The 18,080-nt window shown below is 69.6% G+C and overlaps 1 protein-coding gene and 1 long non-coding RNA gene across 2 annotated transcripts; one reads left to right on the top strand and one right to left on the bottom strand.

The window, feature by feature from the left end:
- Positions 1-2,996: 2,996 nt before the first annotated feature.
- On the bottom strand, positions 2,997-6,738 carry LOC142024472 (uncharacterized). The gene is made up of 2 exons (XR_012648484.1): positions 6,601-6,738; positions 2,997-3,582 (listed from the first exon to the last, which is right to left on the bottom strand). It is a non-coding gene; the product is annotated as an uncharacterized LOC142024472 (long non-coding RNA).
- A 1,245-nt stretch (positions 6,739-7,983) lies between these two features.
- SLC6A8 (solute carrier family 6 member 8) lies at positions 7,984-17,993 on the top strand. The gene is made up of 13 exons (XM_075016510.1): positions 7,984-8,420; positions 10,504-10,635; positions 12,054-12,285; positions 13,435-13,567; positions 13,654-13,788; positions 14,158-14,261; positions 14,621-14,745; positions 14,957-15,069; positions 15,276-15,413; positions 15,522-15,624; positions 16,215-16,315; positions 16,461-16,631; positions 16,811-17,993. The coding sequence occupies exons 1-13, from the start codon at positions 8,165-8,167 to the stop codon at positions 16,952-16,954; spliced, it is 1,887 nt and encodes a 628-aa protein (XP_074872611.1). The 5' UTR covers positions 7,984-8,164; the 3' UTR covers positions 16,955-17,993.
- Positions 17,994-18,080: the final 87 nt, after the last annotated feature.

Raw genomic sequence — 18,080 nt, 5'->3', positions numbered from 1 at the left:
CGGCGGCTGGGCCGGGGCACCGCTGGCACAGGGCGCCGGGTGTTATCTCGGCGGCTGGGCCGGGGGCACCGCTGGCACAGGGCGCCGGGTGTTATCTCGGCGGCTGGGCCGGGGGCACCGCTGGCACAGGGCGCCGGGTGTTATCTCGGCGGCTGGGCCGGGGGCACCGCTGGCACAGGGCGCCGGGTGTTATCTCGGCGGCTGGGCCGGGGGCGCTGGGTGTTATCTCGGCGGCTGGGCCGGGGGCACCGCTGGCACAGGGCGCCGGGTGTTATCTCGGCGGCTGGGCCGGGGGCACCGCTGGCACAGGGCGCCGGGTGTTATCTCGGCGGCTGGGCCGGGGGCACCGCTGGCACAGGGCGCCGGGTGTTATCTCGGCGGCTGTGCTGGGGTACCGCTGGCACAGGGCGCTGGGTGTTATCTCACCGGCTGGGCCGGGGGCACCGCTGGCACAGGGCTCCGGGTGTTATCTCGGCGGCTGTGCGGGGGCACCGCTGGCACAGGGCGCCGGGTGTTATCTCGGCGGCTGGGCCGGGGGCACCGCTGGCACAGGGCGCCGGGTGTTATCTCGGCGGCTGGGCCGGGGGCACCGCTGGCACAGGGCGCCGGGTGTTATCTCGGCGGCTGGGCCGGGGGCACCGTTGGCACAGGGCGCCGGGTGTTATCTCGGCGGCTGGGCCGGGGGCACCGTTGGCACAGGGCTCCGGGTGTTATCTCGGCGGCTGGGCCGGGGGCACCGCTGGCACAGGGCTCCGGGTGTTATCTCGGCGGCTGGGCCGGGGGCACCGCTGGCACAGGGCGCCGGGTGTTATCTCGGCGGCTGTGCCGGGGCACCGCTGGCACAGGGCGCCGGGTGTTATCTCGGCGGCTGTGCCGGGGCACCGCTGGCACAGGGCGCCGGGTGTTATCTCGGCGGCTGTGCCGGGGCACCGCTGGCACAGGGCGCCGGGTGTTATCTCGGCGGCTGGGCCGGGGGCACCGCTGGCACAGGGCGCCGGGTGTTATCTCGGCGGCTGTGCTGGGGCACCGCTGGCACAGGGCGCTGGGTGTTATCTCGGCGGCTGTGCTGGGGCACCGCTGGCACAGGGCCCCGGGTGTTATCTCGGCGGCTGTGCTGGGGCACCGCTGGCACAGGGCCCCGGGTGTTATCTCGGCGGCTGTGCTGGGGCACCGCTGGCACAGGGCCCCGGGTGTTATCTCGGCGGCTGTGCTGAGGCACCGCTGGCACAGGGCCCCGGGTGTTATCTCGGCGGCTGTGCTGGGGCACTGCTGGCACAGGGCCCCGGGTGTTATCTCGGCGGCTGGGGCGGGGGCACCGCTGGCACAGGGCGCCGGGTGTTATCTCGGCGGCTGTGCTGGGGCACCGCTGGCACAGGGCGCCGGGTGTTATCTCGGCGGCTGTGCTGGGGCACCGCTGGCACAGGGCGTAGGGTGTTATCTCAGCGGCTGTGCTGGGGCACTGCTGGCACAGGGCTTAGGGTGTTATCTGAGCGGCTGGGCCGGGGGCACTGCTGGCACAGGGCGCCGGGTGTTATCTCAGCGGCTGTGCTGGGGCACCGCTGGCACAGGGCGCCGGGTGTTATCTCAGCGGCTGTGCTGGGGCACTGCTGGCACAGGGCGCCGGGTGTTATCTCAGCGGCTGGGCCGGGGGCACCGCTGGCACAGGGCGCCGGGTGTTATCTCGGCGGCTGGGCCGGGGGCACCGCTGGCACAGGGCGCCGGGTGTTATCTCGGCGGCTGGGCCGGGGGCACCGCTGGCACAGGGCGCCGGGTGTTATCTCGGCGGCTGGGCCGGGGGCACCGCTGGCACAGGGCGCCGGGTGTTATCTCGGCGGCTGGGCCGGGGGCACCGCTGGCACAGGGCGCCGGGTGTTATCTCGGCGGCTGTGCTGGGGCACTGCTGGCACAGGGCGCTGGGTGTTATCTCGGCGGCTGGGCCGGGGACACTGCTGGCACAGGGCGTAGGGTGTTATCTCGGCGGCTGTGCTGGGGCACCGCTGGCACAGGGCGCCGGGTGTTATCTCGGCGGCTGTGCTGGGGCACCGCTGGCACAGGGCGCCGGGTGTTATCTCGGCGGCTGGGCCGGGGGCACCACTGGCACAGGGCGCCGGGTGTTATCTCGGCGGCTGGGCCGGGGGCACCGCTGGCACAGGGCGCCGGGTGTTATCTCGGCGGCTGTGCCGGGGCACCGCTGGCACAGGGCGCCGGGTGTTATCTCGGCGGCTGTGCCGGGGCACCGCTGGCACAGGGCGCCGGGTGTTATCTCGGCGGCTGTGCTGGGGCACCGCTGGCACAGGGCGCCGGGTGTTATCTCGGCGGCTGGGCCGGGGGCACCGCTGGCACAGGGCTTAGGGTGTTATCTGAGCGGCTGGGCCGGGGGCACTGCTGGCACAGGGCGCCGGGTGTTATCTCAGCGGCTGTGCTGGGGCACCGCTGGCACAGGGCGCCGGGTGTTATCTCAGCGGCTGTGCTGGGGCACCGCTGGCACAGGGCGTAGGGTGTTATCTCAGCGGCTGTGCTGGGGCACCGCTGGCACAGGGCGCCGGGTGTTATCTCAGCGGCTGTGCTGGGGCACTGCTGGCACAGGGCGCCGGGTGTTATCTCAGCGGCTGGGCCGGGGGCACTGCTGGCACAGGGCGCCGGGTGTTATCTGAGCGGCTGTGCTGCGGCACTGCTGGCACAGGGCGCCGGGTGTTATCTCAGCGTCTGGACCGGTGAAGGTGCTCCTGACGGTGTGGTTGGTGTCAGGCCCTGTGACGGTGTCACTGGTGTAGATATGTGAGCAGAGATGGCAGAGGGGTTTGTTGCAGGGGCTGGTTCCAGGCCTAGAGTCACTGGTTTGTGGGGTGTAGTGGCTGGCGAGGATTCGTCTCAGGCTGGCGGCTGTCTGCAGGCGAGGACAGACCTGCCTCCTAGGGTCTGTGCGTGACGGGGTGTGATGGGGTTCAGGGGTCCCCCTGCACTGCACCCCGTCCGCTGGCAGGAGTGACTCTCACTCAGCAGGTACAACAGCAGGTTTATTAGGCAACAGATGTCCAGTTTCTCCCAGGAGCGACAGCACAGCAGCCCAAGACAGTCCTTCCAACCCGTCCTGGGGAGAAGACCCCGAGGGGTGCCCCTCTGGGGTGTAGCTTCCCCCTCCTTTCGCTGGCTGCCTTCCAGCTCTCCCTTTTCCTAGCCTCTAACTGCCGCCCCCAATTCAAAACCCCAGCTCAGCTCCTCCCTGCTCTTTGTTCAGGCAGAGGTGTCACCTGCCAGTTGTAGCCCCAGGGTCACCCTTAGCCACTGGGAGCTGCTGCTTGCCTCAGACATCCAGCCTGACCCACACATACACTCCCCCCACTCCATCACACGGGGCCTTGTCCAGGGTGGGTTGCAGCTCACTGCTGATGGGCTGGAGAGGCCTTGGGGGGCTCTATGTGATGACCAGTGGTGTTCTCATGTCTTCCTTGCAAGGCCTGGCTTGTAGCAGGTGGCTTCTGGGTACCCGTCTGGCTCTGTCAATCTGTTTCCTCACTTCCCTAGGTGGGTTTTGTAGTTTGAAGAAAGCTTGGTAAACGTCTCGTAGCTGTTTGTCTCTGTCTGTCGGATCAGAGCAAATACAGTTGTACTTAGTGCCTGGCTGTAAACAATGGATCGTGTAGGATGCGCTGGATGGAAGCTGGAGGCGGGTAGCTAAGCACAGCGGTCTGTGGATTTTCAGTATAGGGTGGTATTTATGTGAGCGTCGCTTATCTGCACAGGAACACGAGGAAGTCCTGTGGCACCTTATAGACTAACAGATATTTTGGAGCATGAGCTTTCGTGGGCAAAGACCTGCTTTGTCAGATGCATGAGTGGGGGGCGGTCTCAGAGGGGCATTTAAAGAGTGGGGGCCCAGTAAGAGGGAGGGCCAGAGCTGACAAGGTCAACTCAGCAAGCTGGAAATGGCCCAGTATCAACAGTACTTATCAAAAGAGGAAAAACCAAGTCAGATGAGACAGGGGGACGTGATCCTTCGTCAGAGTCTAATGACTCATTAGACTGTCTGATGATCAGGTCCAGCATCTGGTGAAGTGAGTCTGTGCTCACGAAAGCTCATGCTCAGAACTTTTCTGTTAGTCTATAAGGTGCCACAGGACCCTTCGTTGCTGACCTAACCTTGTTATCCCCACCCTTGCTCTGGCTTATTTATACCTGGCCCTGCAGATTTCCAAGACCAGCATCTGGTGAAGTGAGTCTGCGCTCACGAAAGCTCATGCTCAGAACTTTTCTGTTAGTCTATAAGGTGCCACAGGACCCTTCGTTGCTGTTCCAGATCCAGACTAACACGGCTGCCCCCCTGATACTGGAGAAGCCAAGGACACTGCTCAAGGCATCTGAGCTGGGACAGTTGGTGAGGGTTGGTTATGAACTCTGGGTGTGGCATTTCCCCAAGCTTCTGCTAAGCGACCTTTCTGCCTCTGGCATTAAGCATTTCTTTCCTACGCTCGGACGCTGTGCTGGCGAGCGGGGAAGCATTGCCTCTCCGGGGTGCCTGGGGGTGTGAATTTCCCCGGCTGCTGGGTGTGCACTTGAGCCGGTTCTGTGTGAGATGGATGAAAAGGGACCCCTAGATGTGGAACCTGGCCCTGGGTGCTGCCGACTCCTCCTGGCAGAAGGGTTACGGATGGCTGGAGGGAAGAAGCATGTGGCTGGACAGACGGATGGATGGAAGTGAGGCCGGTGGGCTGGAGGGGCGCTTACATGGGACATGCTTCACTGTGGGGTGCCAGCGGCTGCCCCATGTGCTTTGTGCTGGTGTCCGGTGGCCTGGGCGTGGGCCTGGCCATGCCGTTCCCATGGGCTGGGCAAGGCGATGCTGCTGTAGGGCAGAGCTGGCAAAGGCTGTGGAACACCCGAGGGGTGGTCACCCCAAGGAGCTGGAGCCAGAGCCAACAGGGTGCCGGCTGGGGGCTGGGCGGGCAACCTGAGGGGGGAGACCCCACGACGCCCCTGCTCAGCACCTCCTCACAAAGGCACAGGGACGTGTGGGTTTGGTGGCTGGGCGTGGGGGGCACAGGTGGGCAATGGGATGACAGCTGAGGTGTGTGGGGGAGGAGGCGATGGACTGGACGTGTGGGTTTGGTGGTTGGGCGTGGGGGGCACAGGTGGGCAATGGGATGACAGCTGAGGTGTGTGGGGGAGGAGGCGATGGACTGGACGTGTGGGTTTGGTGGTTGGGCGTGGGGGGCACAGGTGGGCCATGGGATGACAGCTGAGGTGTGTGGGGGAGGAGGTGATGGACTGGACGTGTGGGTTTGGTGGCTGGGCGTGGGGGGCACAGGTGGGCAATGGGATGACAGCTGAGGTGTGTGGGGGAGGAGGTGATGGACTGGACGTGTGAGCTTGGTGGCTGGGCGTGGGGGGGCACTGGTGGGCAATGGGATGACAGCTGAGGTGTGTGGGGGAAGGAGGTGACGGACTGGACGCGTGGGTTTGGTGGCTGGGCGTGGGGGGCACAGGTGGGCCATGGGATGACAGCTGAGGTGTGTGGGAGAGGAGGTGACGGACTGGACGCGTGGGCTTGGTGGCTGGGTGTGGGGGGCACAGGTGGGCCATGGGATGACAGCTGAGGTGTGTGGGGGAGGAGGTGATGGACTGGACGTGTGGGTTTGGTGGCTGGGCGTGGGGGGCACAGGTGGGCAATGGGATGACAGCTGAGGTGTGTGGGGGGAGGAGGTGACGGACTGGACGCGTGGGTTTGGTGGCTGGGCGTGGGGGGCACAGGTGGGCCATGGGATGACAGCTGAGGTGTGTGGGGGGAGGATGTGACGGACTGGACGTGTGGGGGCCAGCAGGGCAGTGGCTGGGCTGTGGCAGTGGATGCCTGGAGAAATGGGGCATAGAAGGGTGGACAGGGGACAGGGCATGTGGGGTGGGCTGCACATGGGGCACAGATGGGGCACCTGGGAGTGAGTGGGGCAAAGGCCAGGGCCATGGTGGCAGGTGGGCGGATGGGGCATGTCAGGGCAGACAGGCGCAGGTGTGTGGGGTGGGGTGGGGTATGTGGGACAGGCAGTGGGCCAGTGAGGGCAGCTGTGTGGATGGAGGGAGCGTGTGGGGACAGAGGTGGACAGGGTGAGTGTGTGGCGGCCAACGGACAGACGGGGACTCCAGGGGACATGGGGGCTCAGCCCACACTACACAGCCCCCCATGCTTCAAGTTAGTGTGTTACACACACACACACCCCAACAACTCCACCCTGCTGCAACCACAACAATGCAATGTGCACCCAGGCTGACGTGCACCGACGTGATCCACAGATCACACCCCACAGCCAGGGAACCACAACAACGCAACACCAGGACCTGCTCACCACACTCACACCCAGCACACACAGCCAGGGTAACACAACCCCTGCACACTGCAATGATCCACCTACACAACACACCCAGGGTAACACAACCCCCGTGCATTGCACAGATCCACCGCCACAATACACAGAGCTATGGTAACACAATCACCTACACAGCACGCGGACCCATCGACAAGACCCCCCCCCCACACGCTAACACACCCACATGCACGCCACACTGACCCGCTCACACAATGCACACAGCCAGGGTAACACAACTTACCTCCCAAAAACACGTCCACACTGGATCCTAAATCCCCCCCACGTGTGTATCTGGAGGTGCCCCGGGGATATCTGCGCCCCCCACTGGCACCCCACCCCCCGCAGGGAACCCAGGCGTCCTGGCTCCCCGCCCCGTCGTGGCACCTACCGGTTGGAGCGGAGCCCGGCAGCGCCCCCCACCCCCGCCATGTAAGGGAATCGCTAACTTCCCTGGAAGCCACCCAGAGACACGGAGGCAGAAGGTCCCGGCTGGGGGGCCGGGACGCCTGGGTTCCGTCCTCCGTCCGGCCACGCCCGGAGGGGACCCAGGCGTCCGGGGTGGAAATGTCTGGGCGGGCGGGCTGCGGGGCAGGTGGGGGCCGTAGCGGCCCTGCCAGAGGCCACCAGAGGGCGCCCCACGACGGCTCCGGCCCGCAGCTCCGCTCGCAGGCGGCAAGCCGGGCCCGAGGACCCCGGAGTCCGAGCCCCTCGCTCCGCGCGACCCCGCGGGAGGAAGGGGGGCTGCGGCTGCGAGAGGGAATCCGCCCCTGCGGGGAGGGGGGCTCCGCTGTGCCAGCTCTGGGGGGGAGGGGTCCCAGCCGGGGGGGGCTGCGCTGTGCCAGCTCTGGGGGGGAGGGGTCCCAGCCGGGGGTGGGGGCTGCGCTGTGCCAGCTCTGGGGGGGGAGGGGTCCCAGCCGGGGGGGCTGCGCTGTGCCAGCTCTGGGGGGGGAGGGGTCCCAGCCGGGGGGGGCTGCGCTGTGCCAGCTCTGGGGGGGAGGGGTCCCAGCCGGGGGGGGCTGCGCTGTGCCAGCTCTGGGGGGGAGGGGTCCCAGCCGGGGGGGCTGCGCTGTGCCAGCTCTGGGGGGGGAGGGGTCCCAGCCGGGGGGGCTGCGCTGTGCCAGCTCTGGGGGGGAGGGGTCCCAGCCGGGGGGGGGCCGTGCCAGCTCTGGGGGGTGGGGAACCCAGCGGGGGGGGGGGGGGGCTTGGGGGGCTGCGCAGTCCAGGGGTCCCAGCAGCCGCGGAGGCTGCTCCCTCTCTCCCAGTCACACGGTGCTCCTGAAATAGCGGCCCCGCCCCCTCCCTGGCGGGGGGGAGGGGGCGGCCCGAGTCGTGACGATACCCGTGACGTCACGCCCATCGCTCCATAAAAGCGGGGGGGGAGGCCGGGGACAGAGCAAGCGACGGACGGACGGACGGACAGACAGACAGACAGCCCGCCCGAGGAGCGAGGACAGACGAACCCGCCCCCGCCCGGCGATCCCGCATCGGCCCGGCCCCCTCCCCCCGCGCCCCGGCCAGGGGGGGCTGCCCCTCCCCCGCCCGCCTGCCCCCCCAATGAGATTTTTCAGGCTGACCTTCAAGTGTTTCGTGGATTGTTTCTGAGTCCCCCCCCCCCCGCTGCAGCCCCCGGCCCGGGACCCCCGGCCCGGGACCCCCGGCCCACAGCCCACCCCCGGCCCGGCCTCGCCTCCCCTTCCCTCCCCTCCCCTCAAGGGGGGGCGGCTCTGCCAGCCCCTCGCCCACAGCCGCCTCCCGACTGTGGGGGCAGCGGCCCCGGCCCGCAGCAGGGGCCCCGCGCCCCGGCCATGCGCAAAGGGGCGCTGCTGGAGAACGGGGTGTACAGCGTGGCCTTGGGGGCGGCCATGTGCCAGGAGCAGCAGGAGGGGGCGCTGCCGGGGGGGCCCCGCAAAGCGGAGCGGGCCCCCCCCACGCCGGCCCCCGCGCCGCCGGCCCGGGAGACGTGGACCCGGCAGATGGATTTCATGCTGTCCTGCGTGGGCTTCGCCGTGGGGCTGGGCAACGTGTGGCGGTTCCCCTACCTGTGCTACAAGAACGGCGGCGGTGAGGGGCGCGGGGGCGCGGGGGGCGGGGGGATCGCTCCGGCCCGGCCCCTTTGCTAGCGGGGTGAGCCCGGGCCGAAGTGCGGGGCAGGGCGGGGCGCCCAGGTGTGGGAGGTACCGGCCGCGCCCCAGAAACCTTTCCCTTTCCAGGGCCACGTGCCCTCCCCGCCCCCACACTCTGCCCTGGGCACCCGTGTCCCCCTCCCCGGCCCCACACTCTGCCCTGGGCTCCCGGTCCTCCGTGTCCCCCACTCCCCAGCCCCACACTCTGCCCTGGGCCCCCACTCCTCGGCCCCACTCTCCGGCCCCACACTCTGCCCTCAGCCCCCACTCTCCAGCCCCACACTCTGCCCTGGGCCCACACTCTGCCCTGTGCCCCCCACTCCATGGTGCCCCTCTGCCTCTGCCCCCACTCCCCAGCCCCACACTCTGCCCTGTGCCCCCATGCTACACAGCCCAGCCCCCATCTATCCCCATAGAACTGCCACCCCCTCTCCCGCCCCACCCTCCTACCCCAGCCAGGCCCCGGGGTGGCGGTGCTGGCACACAGCTGACATTGACTCACAGCCCGTCACTCTGACACACCTGCCCTCGCCAGCTGTCACGTGCGGCTGCCCGGGCGGAGAACCCGGCTGTTCGCAGGCCTGGAGCAGCCTGTGGTGGCGACCCCGTGTCCAGGGCTCGGGGCCATGCCGTGACCCCACTGGCGCCAGCCCTTCTCCTGGCCGGGCTGGTGGCCCAGCACCCTGGGCAGCGAACTTGGGGCTTGGCCTCCCGTGGGGGTGGGGGCAGTTTGGGGGAGCTCAGCAGAGCCCTTGGGAAGTTTCCTCTTTCCCCCGATTTCTCTCTGGTCACTGGGCCAGGGCCTGTCTTCTGGCTTACTCTGCCCCTGCCAGCCGCCGGCCCGTGCAGACCCTTCCTTCGCCCCCCCGCCAGCAGTGGCCGGCTCGGACTTGCTCCAGTTGTGCTGCTGGGACCCTGGTGGGTTGGTGGCGCTCCAACCTGGGCTGGCGTTGGGTCTCCCCCTGCTCAGGTCGCACCAGGTCTAAAGCCCAGTTTGGTTCTGGTTTTGGCCCCGAGCCTTTTGCTGGCTGCACTGGAGACGTGGGGCCTTGTTTGCCAAAAGCTCTTCCCACCCTTCCCTTTCAGTTGCCAAAATAGTTGGTGAGTCTCAGGGCCAGGCTGGGAACGTGCTTGGCTCAGGTGCTGGCTCGGGTGTGGCCCTGAGCAGAGGGCTGGTTTCACCCCAAAGGACCGTGGTGACCTGCTGTGCCGGGCGCATCAGCTCAGGCCCGGTCCGCTCCTCCCTAGCCTGGCTCATGGCGGCCCCATGCGTTTAAGAAAATGGGCAAATTGTCCCATAGCTCGTGGGGCTCCTGCTCCCCTGCCCAGCAGCCAAGGAGCTATTCTGCAGGCAGCAGCTGCATTGCCTGGCCCCCCCAGGGCAGCCGCGAACCCCCATCGCCACACACAGGTGGCCACAGTTTGGGGTGTGGGGGGGGTCGCCCTGCCCACGTCTCGCACCATACCCCGTATTTGCGAATGGCCGCGGGCTCCGGCCAGCCCGTCTGTCCTGCTGGCTGGGCTGGTGGGTGTCCCTGGTGCCCTGGCGTGAGTGCCGGCCAGGCTGGCGTTGGCGAATGGTCAGGCGGGTGCGAGGCCCATACAGGGATCGTTTCACACCAAAGCCCTTTTCCCCTGTCAGCAGGACGGATCCTGGGCACGGCTGGTGCCCACTGCCTGGCCCTTGCCAGCCATGGGACCGGCCGGAGTTGAACCCGCTTGGCCCCCCTGCCAGCTGTGGGCATGGAGAGGCTGCACAGGCGCTGGGCAGACCTGGCCCAGCCGGGTCTCCTGCAGGCAGGGGCACGTGGCTGCCCATCCAAGCCAGGATTAAGGCACCAGCAGGGCTGGGGGGTGGTCAGGCTGGCCCCCTTGGCACGCAGCCACCGGGATCCTCTTAGCTGGGGCTGGAGGGGATTCCCCGGGGGCTGAGCCATGGCTGGGCTATAAATAGCCCTGCCTGTGCCAGGGAGGGGCAGCGGCTGGGCTGGGACTGACACCCTCTGTCCTCCTGCTCCCAGGGGTTTTTCTGATCCCCTACACCCTCATCGCCGTGCTCGGGGGCGTCCCCATCTTCTTCCTGGAGATTTCGCTCGGGCAGTTCATGAAAGCCGGGAGCGTCAATGTGTGGAACATCGCGCCCCTCTTCAAAGGTCAGGTGCCCGCTCGCTGCCCCGGCCCGCCCCCGGCCTGTCCCTCCCCACCCCCGGCCTCTCCCCGCAGCCCCCGCCCCTGGCCTGTCCCCCAGCCTCTCCCTGCAGCGCCTGCCCCCCGCCTGTCCCCCCCCACCCCCGGCCTGTCCCCCGGCCTCTCCCCGCAGCCCCCGCCCCTGGCCTGTCCCCCAGCCTCTCCCCGCAGCGCCTGCCCCCCGCCTGTCCTCCCCCATCCCCGGCGTGTCCCTCGGCCTCTCCCCGCAGCGCCTGCCCCCCGCCTGTCCCCCCCCACCCCAGGCCTGTCCCCCGGCCTCTCCCCGCAGCCCCCGCCCCCGGCCTGTCCCCTGGCCTCTCCCGCAGCGCCTGCCCCCCACCTGTCCCCCCCCACCCCAGGCCTGTCCCCTGGCCTCTCCCCGCAGCCCCCGCCCCCGGCCTGTCCCCCGGCCTCTCCCCGCAGCCCCTGCCCCGGCCTGTGCCCCCCGCCCCCGGCCTGTCCCCCCGCCTGTCCCCCCCCCCACCCCAGGCCTCTCCCCACAGCCCCCGCCCCCGGCCTGTCCCCCAGCCTCTCCCTGCAGCGCCTGCCCCCCGCCTGTCCCCCCCCACCCCAGGCCTGTCCCCCGGCCTCTCCCCGCAGCCCCCGCCCCCGGCCTGTCCCCTGGCCTCTCCCGCAGCGCCTGCCCCCCACCTGTCCCCCCCCACCCCAGGCCTGTCCCCTGGCCTCTCCCCGCAGCCCCCGCCCCCGGCCTGTCCCCCGGCCTCTCCCCGCAGCCCCTGCCCCGGCCTGTGCCCCCCGCCCCCGGCCTGTCCCCCCGCCTGTCCCCCCCCCACCCCAGGCCTCTCCCCACAGCCCCCGCCCCCGGCCTGTCCCCCCTGCCCTCGGCCTGTCCCCCGGCCTCTCCCCGCAGCGTCTGTCCCCCGGCCTGTCCCCCCTGCCCTCGGCCTGTCCCCCGGCCTCTCCCCGCAGCGCCTGTCCCCCGGCCTCTCCCCACAGCCCCCGCCCCCGGCCTGTCCCCCCCGCCCCCGGCCTGTCCCCCGGCCTCTCCCCGCAGCGCCTGCCCCCCGCCTGTCCCCCCCCACCCCAGGCCTGTCCCCCGGCCTCTCCCCGCAGCGCCTGCCCCCCGCCTGTCCCCCCCCACCCCCGGCCTCTCCCCGCAGCGCCCGCCCCCCGCCTGTCCCCCCCCACCCCACCCCCGGCCTGTCCCCCGGCCTCTCCCCGCAGCGCCCGCCCCCCGCCTGTCCCCCCCCACACCACCCCCGGCCTGTCCCCCGGCCTCTCCCCGCAGCGCCCGCCCCCCGCCTGTCCCCCGGCCTCTCCCTGCAGCGCCCGCCCCTGGCCTGTCCCCCCCCGCCCCCGGCCTGTCCCCCGGCCTCTCCCCGCAGCCCCTGCCCCTGGCCTTACCCCCAACCTCTCCCTGCAGGCCTGGGCTTTGCCTCCATGGTGATCGTGTTCTACTGCAACACGTACTACATCCTGGTGCTGGCCTGGGGCTTCTACTACCTGGCCAGCTCCTTTGCCGACCCCCTGCCCTGGGCTGCCTGCGGCCAACCCTGGAACACGCCCCAGTGTGTCGCGGCCGCCTGTGCCCCCTCTGGCAACCACAGCTGCGACCCTACAGCTGAGGGGCGCTCGCCTGTCATCGAGTTCTGGGAGTGAGTACCCCCTGCCGGCCCCCCACCCCGCTGTGACCCCCGCCATCGAGTGCTGGGAGTGAGTACCCCCTGCTGGCCCCCCCCACCCCGCTGTGACCCCCGCCATCGAGTGCTGGGAGTGAGTACCCCCTGCCGGCCCCCCACCCCACTGTGACCCCCGCCATCGAGTGCTGGGAGTGAGTACCCCCTGCTGGCCCCCCCCCACCCCGCTGTGACCCCCGCCATCGAGTGCTGGGAGTGAGTACGCCCCTGCCGGCCCCCCCCACCCCACTGTGACCCCCGCCATCGAGTGCTGGGAGTGAGTATGCCCCTGCCGGCCCCCCCCACCCCCTGTGGCCCCCGCCATCGAGTGCTGGGAGTGAGTACCCCCTGTCGGCACTCCCCACCCCGCTGTGACCCCCGCCATCGAGTGCTGGGAGTGAGTACGCCCCTGCCGGCCCCCCCACCCCCTGTGGCTCCCGCCATCGAGTGCTGGGAGTGAGTACGCCCCTGCCGGCCCCCCCACCCCCTGTGGCTCCCGCCATCGAGTGCTGGGAGTGAGTACCCCGTCGGCCCCCCCACCCCGCTGTGACCCCCGCCATCGAGAGCTGGGAGTGAGTACGCCCCTGCCGGCCCGCCACCCCGCTGTGACCCCCGCCATCGAGTGCTGGGAGTGAGTACCCCCTGCTGGCCCCCCCCCCCCACCCCCTGTGACCCCCGCCATCGAGTGCTGGGAGTGAGTACCCCCTGCCGGCCCCCCCACACCCCCTGTGACCCCCGCCATCGAGTGCTGGGAGTGAGTATGCCCCTGCCGGCCCCCCCACACCCCCTGTGGCCCCCGCCATCGAGTGCTGGGAGTGAGTACCCCCTGCCGGCCCCCCACCCCGCTGTGACCCCCGCCATCGAGTGCTGGGAGTGAGTACGCCCCTGCCGGCCCCCGCCACCCCGCTGTGACCCCCGCCATCGAGTGCTGGGAGTGAGTACGCCCCTGCCAGCCCCCCCACGCCCTGTGGCCCCCGCCATCGAGTGCTGGGAGTGAGTACCCCCTGCCGGCCCCCCCCACCCCGTGACCCCCGCCATTGAGGGAGGCTGTGGGCGTGCGAGCAGCCACTTCCCGGGTCCCCCCACGGCCTATCTCTGGGCCCCGTGCTCACGGCTCCCCCCTTGCAGGAATCGGGTGCTGCGCCTGTCCGGGGGTCTGGAGATCCCAGGGGCCCTCAATGGCGAGGTCACGCTCTGCCTGCTTGCCTGCTGGGTGCTTGTCTACTTCTGCGTCTGGAAGGGTGTCAAGTCCACGGGGAAGGTACGGGGGGGGGTAGGAGAGGGGAGGGGGGAGGGGGGAGGGGGGAGGGGGGGCCCCAGGTCGGCCTCACACTTGCCCCCCCCTAGATCGTCTATGTGACGGCGACGTTCCCCTACGTGGTGCTGCTGGTGCTGCTGGTCCGGGGTGTGCTGCTGCCGGGGGCTGGCACCGGGATCCTCTATTATCTGCAGCCTGACTGGTCCAAACTGGCTTCCCCCCAGGTAACCACCCGGACGCCTGGGTCCCCTCCCCAGGGCTGGCGGAGGATGGGGGGAGCTGGACGCCTTGGTGCCCTTGCTGGGATAGGCGGAGGATGGTGGGGGGGGGTCTGGGAGCCGGACGCCTGGGTCCCCTCCCCGGGGCTGGCGGAGGATGGGGGGGGCAGTCTGGGAGCCGGACGCCCGGGTCCCCTCCCTGGGGCTGGCGGAGGATGGGGGGGCCGGGTCTGGGAGCCGGACGCCCGGGTCCCCTCCCCGGGGCTGGCGGAGGATGGTGGGGGGGTCTGGGAGCCAGACGCCTGGGTCTGGCGGAGGATGGTGGGGGGGTCTGGGAGCCGGACGCCTGGGTTCTCTCCTTGTCTCTTTGCGCAGGTCTGGATCGACGCAGGGACCCAGATTTTTTTCTCGTACGCCATCGGCCTGGGCGCACTGACAGCACTGGGCAGCTACAACCGCTTCAACAACGACTGCTACAAGTGAGCTCCCGTGGCCCGGGCCCCTCCCCGGCCAGGGGCGCTGCGTGCTTAGTGCCCCTCAGGCCCTGCTCTGGGGAGCCCCTGGCCCCTTTGGGGAGCCCATGCTCTGGTGGGGTCCCTGCCTGACGCCCCCTGCGCTCCAGCCAGGGGACAGGCTGGGGAGTTACCTGGGGGGCCAGCAGCAGCCTGGCTGTCGCAGATGCCTTTCTACAAAAGGGCAGCCCCATGGCCGGAGGCGGCAACTGGCTTGGCCCCAGCCCCGCCCCCACCCACTGCCAGGCTCAGTGTCACCCCAGCAGAAACTGGGGGGAGCCTGCTGCCCTCCCCCGCCAGGCACCCCTGACCCCCTTCCCCCCTAGAGACGCCGTGATCCTGGCCCTGATCAACAGTGGGACAAGCTTCTTTGCTGGCTTTGTCGTCTTCTCCATCCTGGGCTTCATGGCCACCGAGCAGGGGGTGGACATCTCCGAGGTGGCTGAGTCAGGTGAGCGCCCCAAGGGGCGGGAGCCCGGACGCCTGGGTTCCTACTGTGCTGGGGAGGGCGCAGATGGGGAGCCTAAACACCTGGTTTCGCGCTGTGCTGGGGCGGGGAGGGAGCACAGCTGGGGAGCCCGGACGCCTGGGTTCCCGCTGTGCCAGGGGAAGGGGCAGGAAGCCCAGATGCCTGGATTCCATCTGCCTTCCCCTCCTCCCAGGGCCGGGTCTGGCATTCATCGCGTACCCCCGCGCCGTCACCCTGATGCCCGTTGCTCCCCTCTGGGCTGCGCTCTTCTTCTTCATGCTGCTGCTGCTCGGGCTGGACAGTCAGGTGGGGGCAGGGCCCGGATGCCTGGGTTCACCCCAGCTCTGGGAGGGCAGTGGAGGCTGATGGGTAGAGCGGGTAGGGGCAGGGCCCGGCCGCCTGGGTTCGCCCCAGCTCTGGGAGGGCAGTGGAGGCTGAGGGGGTAGAGCGGGTGGGGGCCCGGATGCCTGGGTTCTCCTGTGCTGGGCTCAGAGCTGCCCCCCTTGCCCCAGTTTGTGGGGGTGGAGGGGTTCATTACAGGGATCCTGGAGCTGCTGCCCTCCAGCTACACCTTCCGGTTCCAGCGGGAGGTGACTGTGGCGCTTGTCTGCGCCCTCTGCTTCCTCATCGACCTCTCCATGGTCACCGAGGTATGGGGGCTGGGCAGGGCTGGGGGCTGCGAGTGTGATGGGGGGGTTGCGGATGTTGGGGAGGGGCGCCAGCCACCAGGCCCCTCTCACCTGCCCTCCCTCCCCTAGGGGGGCATGTACGTCTTCCAGCTGTTTGACTACTACTCGGCCAGCGGGACCACGCTGCTCTGGCAGGCCTTCTGGGAGTGCATCGTGGTCGCCTGGGTGTACGGTACGGCGCGGCGCGGCGCGGCACGGCTGGCCCCATCCAGGGCCAGTGGCAACGCTGGGCAGCTCCTGTGGGCACCGAGCTGTGATGGTGCATCGCTCTGATCCAGGATCGCTGCCCACGTCTTTCCCTGCCCCACCCACACCCCCTCCCTGGCACTGGGGGCAGCCCCCCCCCCCCCCGGCACTTCCCCCTGGGGCTGGGCAGCAACCCTGGGCCCAGCTTGCAGCAGAGACGCCTGGGCCGGGCGGGAGGGGACGGCGTGGCCGCAAGTACTCCCGCCCGCTGTCCTGCGGCAGGGGGCCTGGTCTAGTCCCCGCTCTGGCACCCGCCGGGGCCCTTCACCAGCCAGAGGCTGCCCCCTGCCCGAACCACCAGCAGCCACACTGGCTCTGCACCAGGCCAGCAGCACCAGCTGCTGCTCGGGGCTGTAGGGTGGAAATGAGGGCGGGAATGGGGGGCCAGCCGCTGCTCTGGGCTGCAGGGGCCGCAGGTGACAGGGATGGGCACAGGCTGGGGCTCAGACTGATGGACCCAGCAGACGGGCCGGGGGTCAGTTTCTGCCTGTGGCTCTAGCTCCCCCCCACCCCCAGGGGCTGACCGGTTCATGGACGACATCGCCTGCATGATCGGCTACCGGCCCTTCCCCTGGATGAAGTGGTGCTGGACGGTCCTCACGCCCCTCATCTGCCTGGTAGGGGAAGGGGGCACTGGGGTGGGGGGGCGGCACCAGCAGTGGCGCTGGGGGGGTTGGGGGTTGGTGCTGGGGGGGCAGGGGGTGCAGCTATTAGTGCCAGACCCCTCCCCCCCGGCTCAGGCCCTGCCTCCTGCCCCTACAGGGCATTTTTGTCTTCAACCTGGTGCACTACCAGCCCCTGGTGTACAACAAGAAGTACGTCTACCCCTGGTGGGGGGAGGCGCTGGGCTGGGCCTTTGCCCTCAGCTCGATGCTCTGCGTGCCCCTCGGTGCCCTCGCCCAGCTGCTCCGCGCCAAGGGTTCCCTGGCCCAGGTGAGCAGCCACACGTGGGGGGGAGGGGGGGGTCTGCGGGTGAGACCCAGGGAGTGGGGCGCCAGTGTGGGTGCTGGGGGGTGGAGAGTGCCTGGGCTGGCAGGCGCTGGGGAGGGGGGGTGGCTGGGCTGGCGGGGAGCCGGGGGCCGCCCTCCCTAACCGCCCTCTCCTGCCCCCAGCGGTGGCAGCGGCTGACCCAGCCCGTGTGGGGGCTGCACCACCTGGAGTACAAGATGCCCGAGGCCGAGCTGGGGCCGCTCACCCCCTGCAGCCCCAGCACCGAAGAGCTGGGCAAGGTGGTGGTCCTGGAGAGCGTCATGTGACCCAAAGCCCAGCCCCACCCCCCCCTTCCCCACTGTGACATGTGCCACTCACCTAGTGCAGCTGCGGGGGGCCCGGACGCCTGGGTTTGCTGGCCAGGCAGGACCCTGCCCCCCAGCTGCCAGTTCTATTTTGCACATTTTCTATGGAGCTCTATCAGGAGGAGGACAGAAGTGGGGGGAGGGGGGAGAGCGTTAATTTTCTTAGGGGGTCTGTACAAAGCGCTAATGAGCTGAGCTGGGGGCCGGGGGTTGCGCGGGGACCCGGCCGGTGCCTGGGGCAAAGGGGAGGGTGTGGGGCTGTGGCTTGCTCTCCACAGGGAAGTGCAAGGATGGGGTGTCCGGGGGGGGGGGGGGAGAAAGAGGGGCTGTGCAGCTTCGTGTGGGCCTGGACAGGTGGAGCAGGTTGGAAGGCAGGGGCGGGCCTGGGCCTGCATGTTGGTGGGGGCTGGGTGTGTGCATCAGTGTGCAAGGTGGGGGCTGGGGGCCTAGGCATGTGGAAGTGTGCAAGGAAGGGGTGGGTGTGCATATCATAGTGCAGGGCATATGCCTGAACATGTATGTCAGCGTGCAAGGTGTGGGCCTGGGGGGAGCTAGGTGTACATGTCGGTGCACAAGGTGTGCACTGGGAGGCTGGGTGTGCACGTCGGTGCGCAAGGTGTGCACGTCAGTATACAGGGTGTGTGCCTGGGCATGCAGGCCAGCGTGGGCCCAGGAGGAACTGGGTGTGCGTGCTGGGGTGCATGCATGCTGGTGGGCCTGGGGGTGTGCAAGTCATGGGCTAGGCATGTGTGGCGGTGGGCCTGGGCGTGCATGCTGGTGTGCAAGGCGAGGGCCAAGGGGCTGGGCAGCTGTCAGGGTTGGGTGAATGCACAGCCCCTGCCTGTGGGTGGGCCTGTGCACTACAGGAAGGTACCCCGGGGCTGCTGGGGTACTGCCCGGCCAGTGCAGTTCCGGCCCCCTGGTGCTAGTCACCTCCGTCTTCCACATCCAGCTTCGGGGGCAGCCCTGGCCTGCCAGCAATAAACCAGACATATCCCGGCTCTGCCTGCGCCTCTCTGGGGCGGGGGGGGGGGGAGCGCGCACGCCCCGTGTGGCACTGGGCCTTCAGCACAGAGAAACTGAGGCA

The sequence above is a fragment of the Carettochelys insculpta genome, chromosome 22 (assembly GCF_033958435.1).
Source record: "Carettochelys insculpta isolate YL-2023 chromosome 22, ASM3395843v1, whole genome shotgun sequence".
NCBI lineage: Eukaryota > Metazoa > Chordata > Testudines > Carettochelyidae > Carettochelys > Carettochelys insculpta.
This window is presented reverse-complemented; position numbering and strand designations above follow the sequence as displayed.

Excerpts from the sequence above, each read along its gene's own strand:
- SLC6A8 (XM_075016510.1), top strand. The coding sequence starts at position 8,165 with ATGCGCAAAGGGGCGCTGCTGGAGAACGGGGTGTACAGCGTGGCCTTG. Across the intron at positions 13,568-13,653 it reads GTGTCAAGTCCACGGGGAAG|ATCGTCTATGTGACGGCGAC; the intron begins GTACGGGGGGGG and ends GCCCCCCCCTAG. Across the intron at positions 15,070-15,275 it reads TGCTCGGGCTGGACAGTCAG|TTTGTGGGGGTGGAGGGGTT; the intron begins GTGGGGGCAGGG and ends CCCTTGCCCCAG.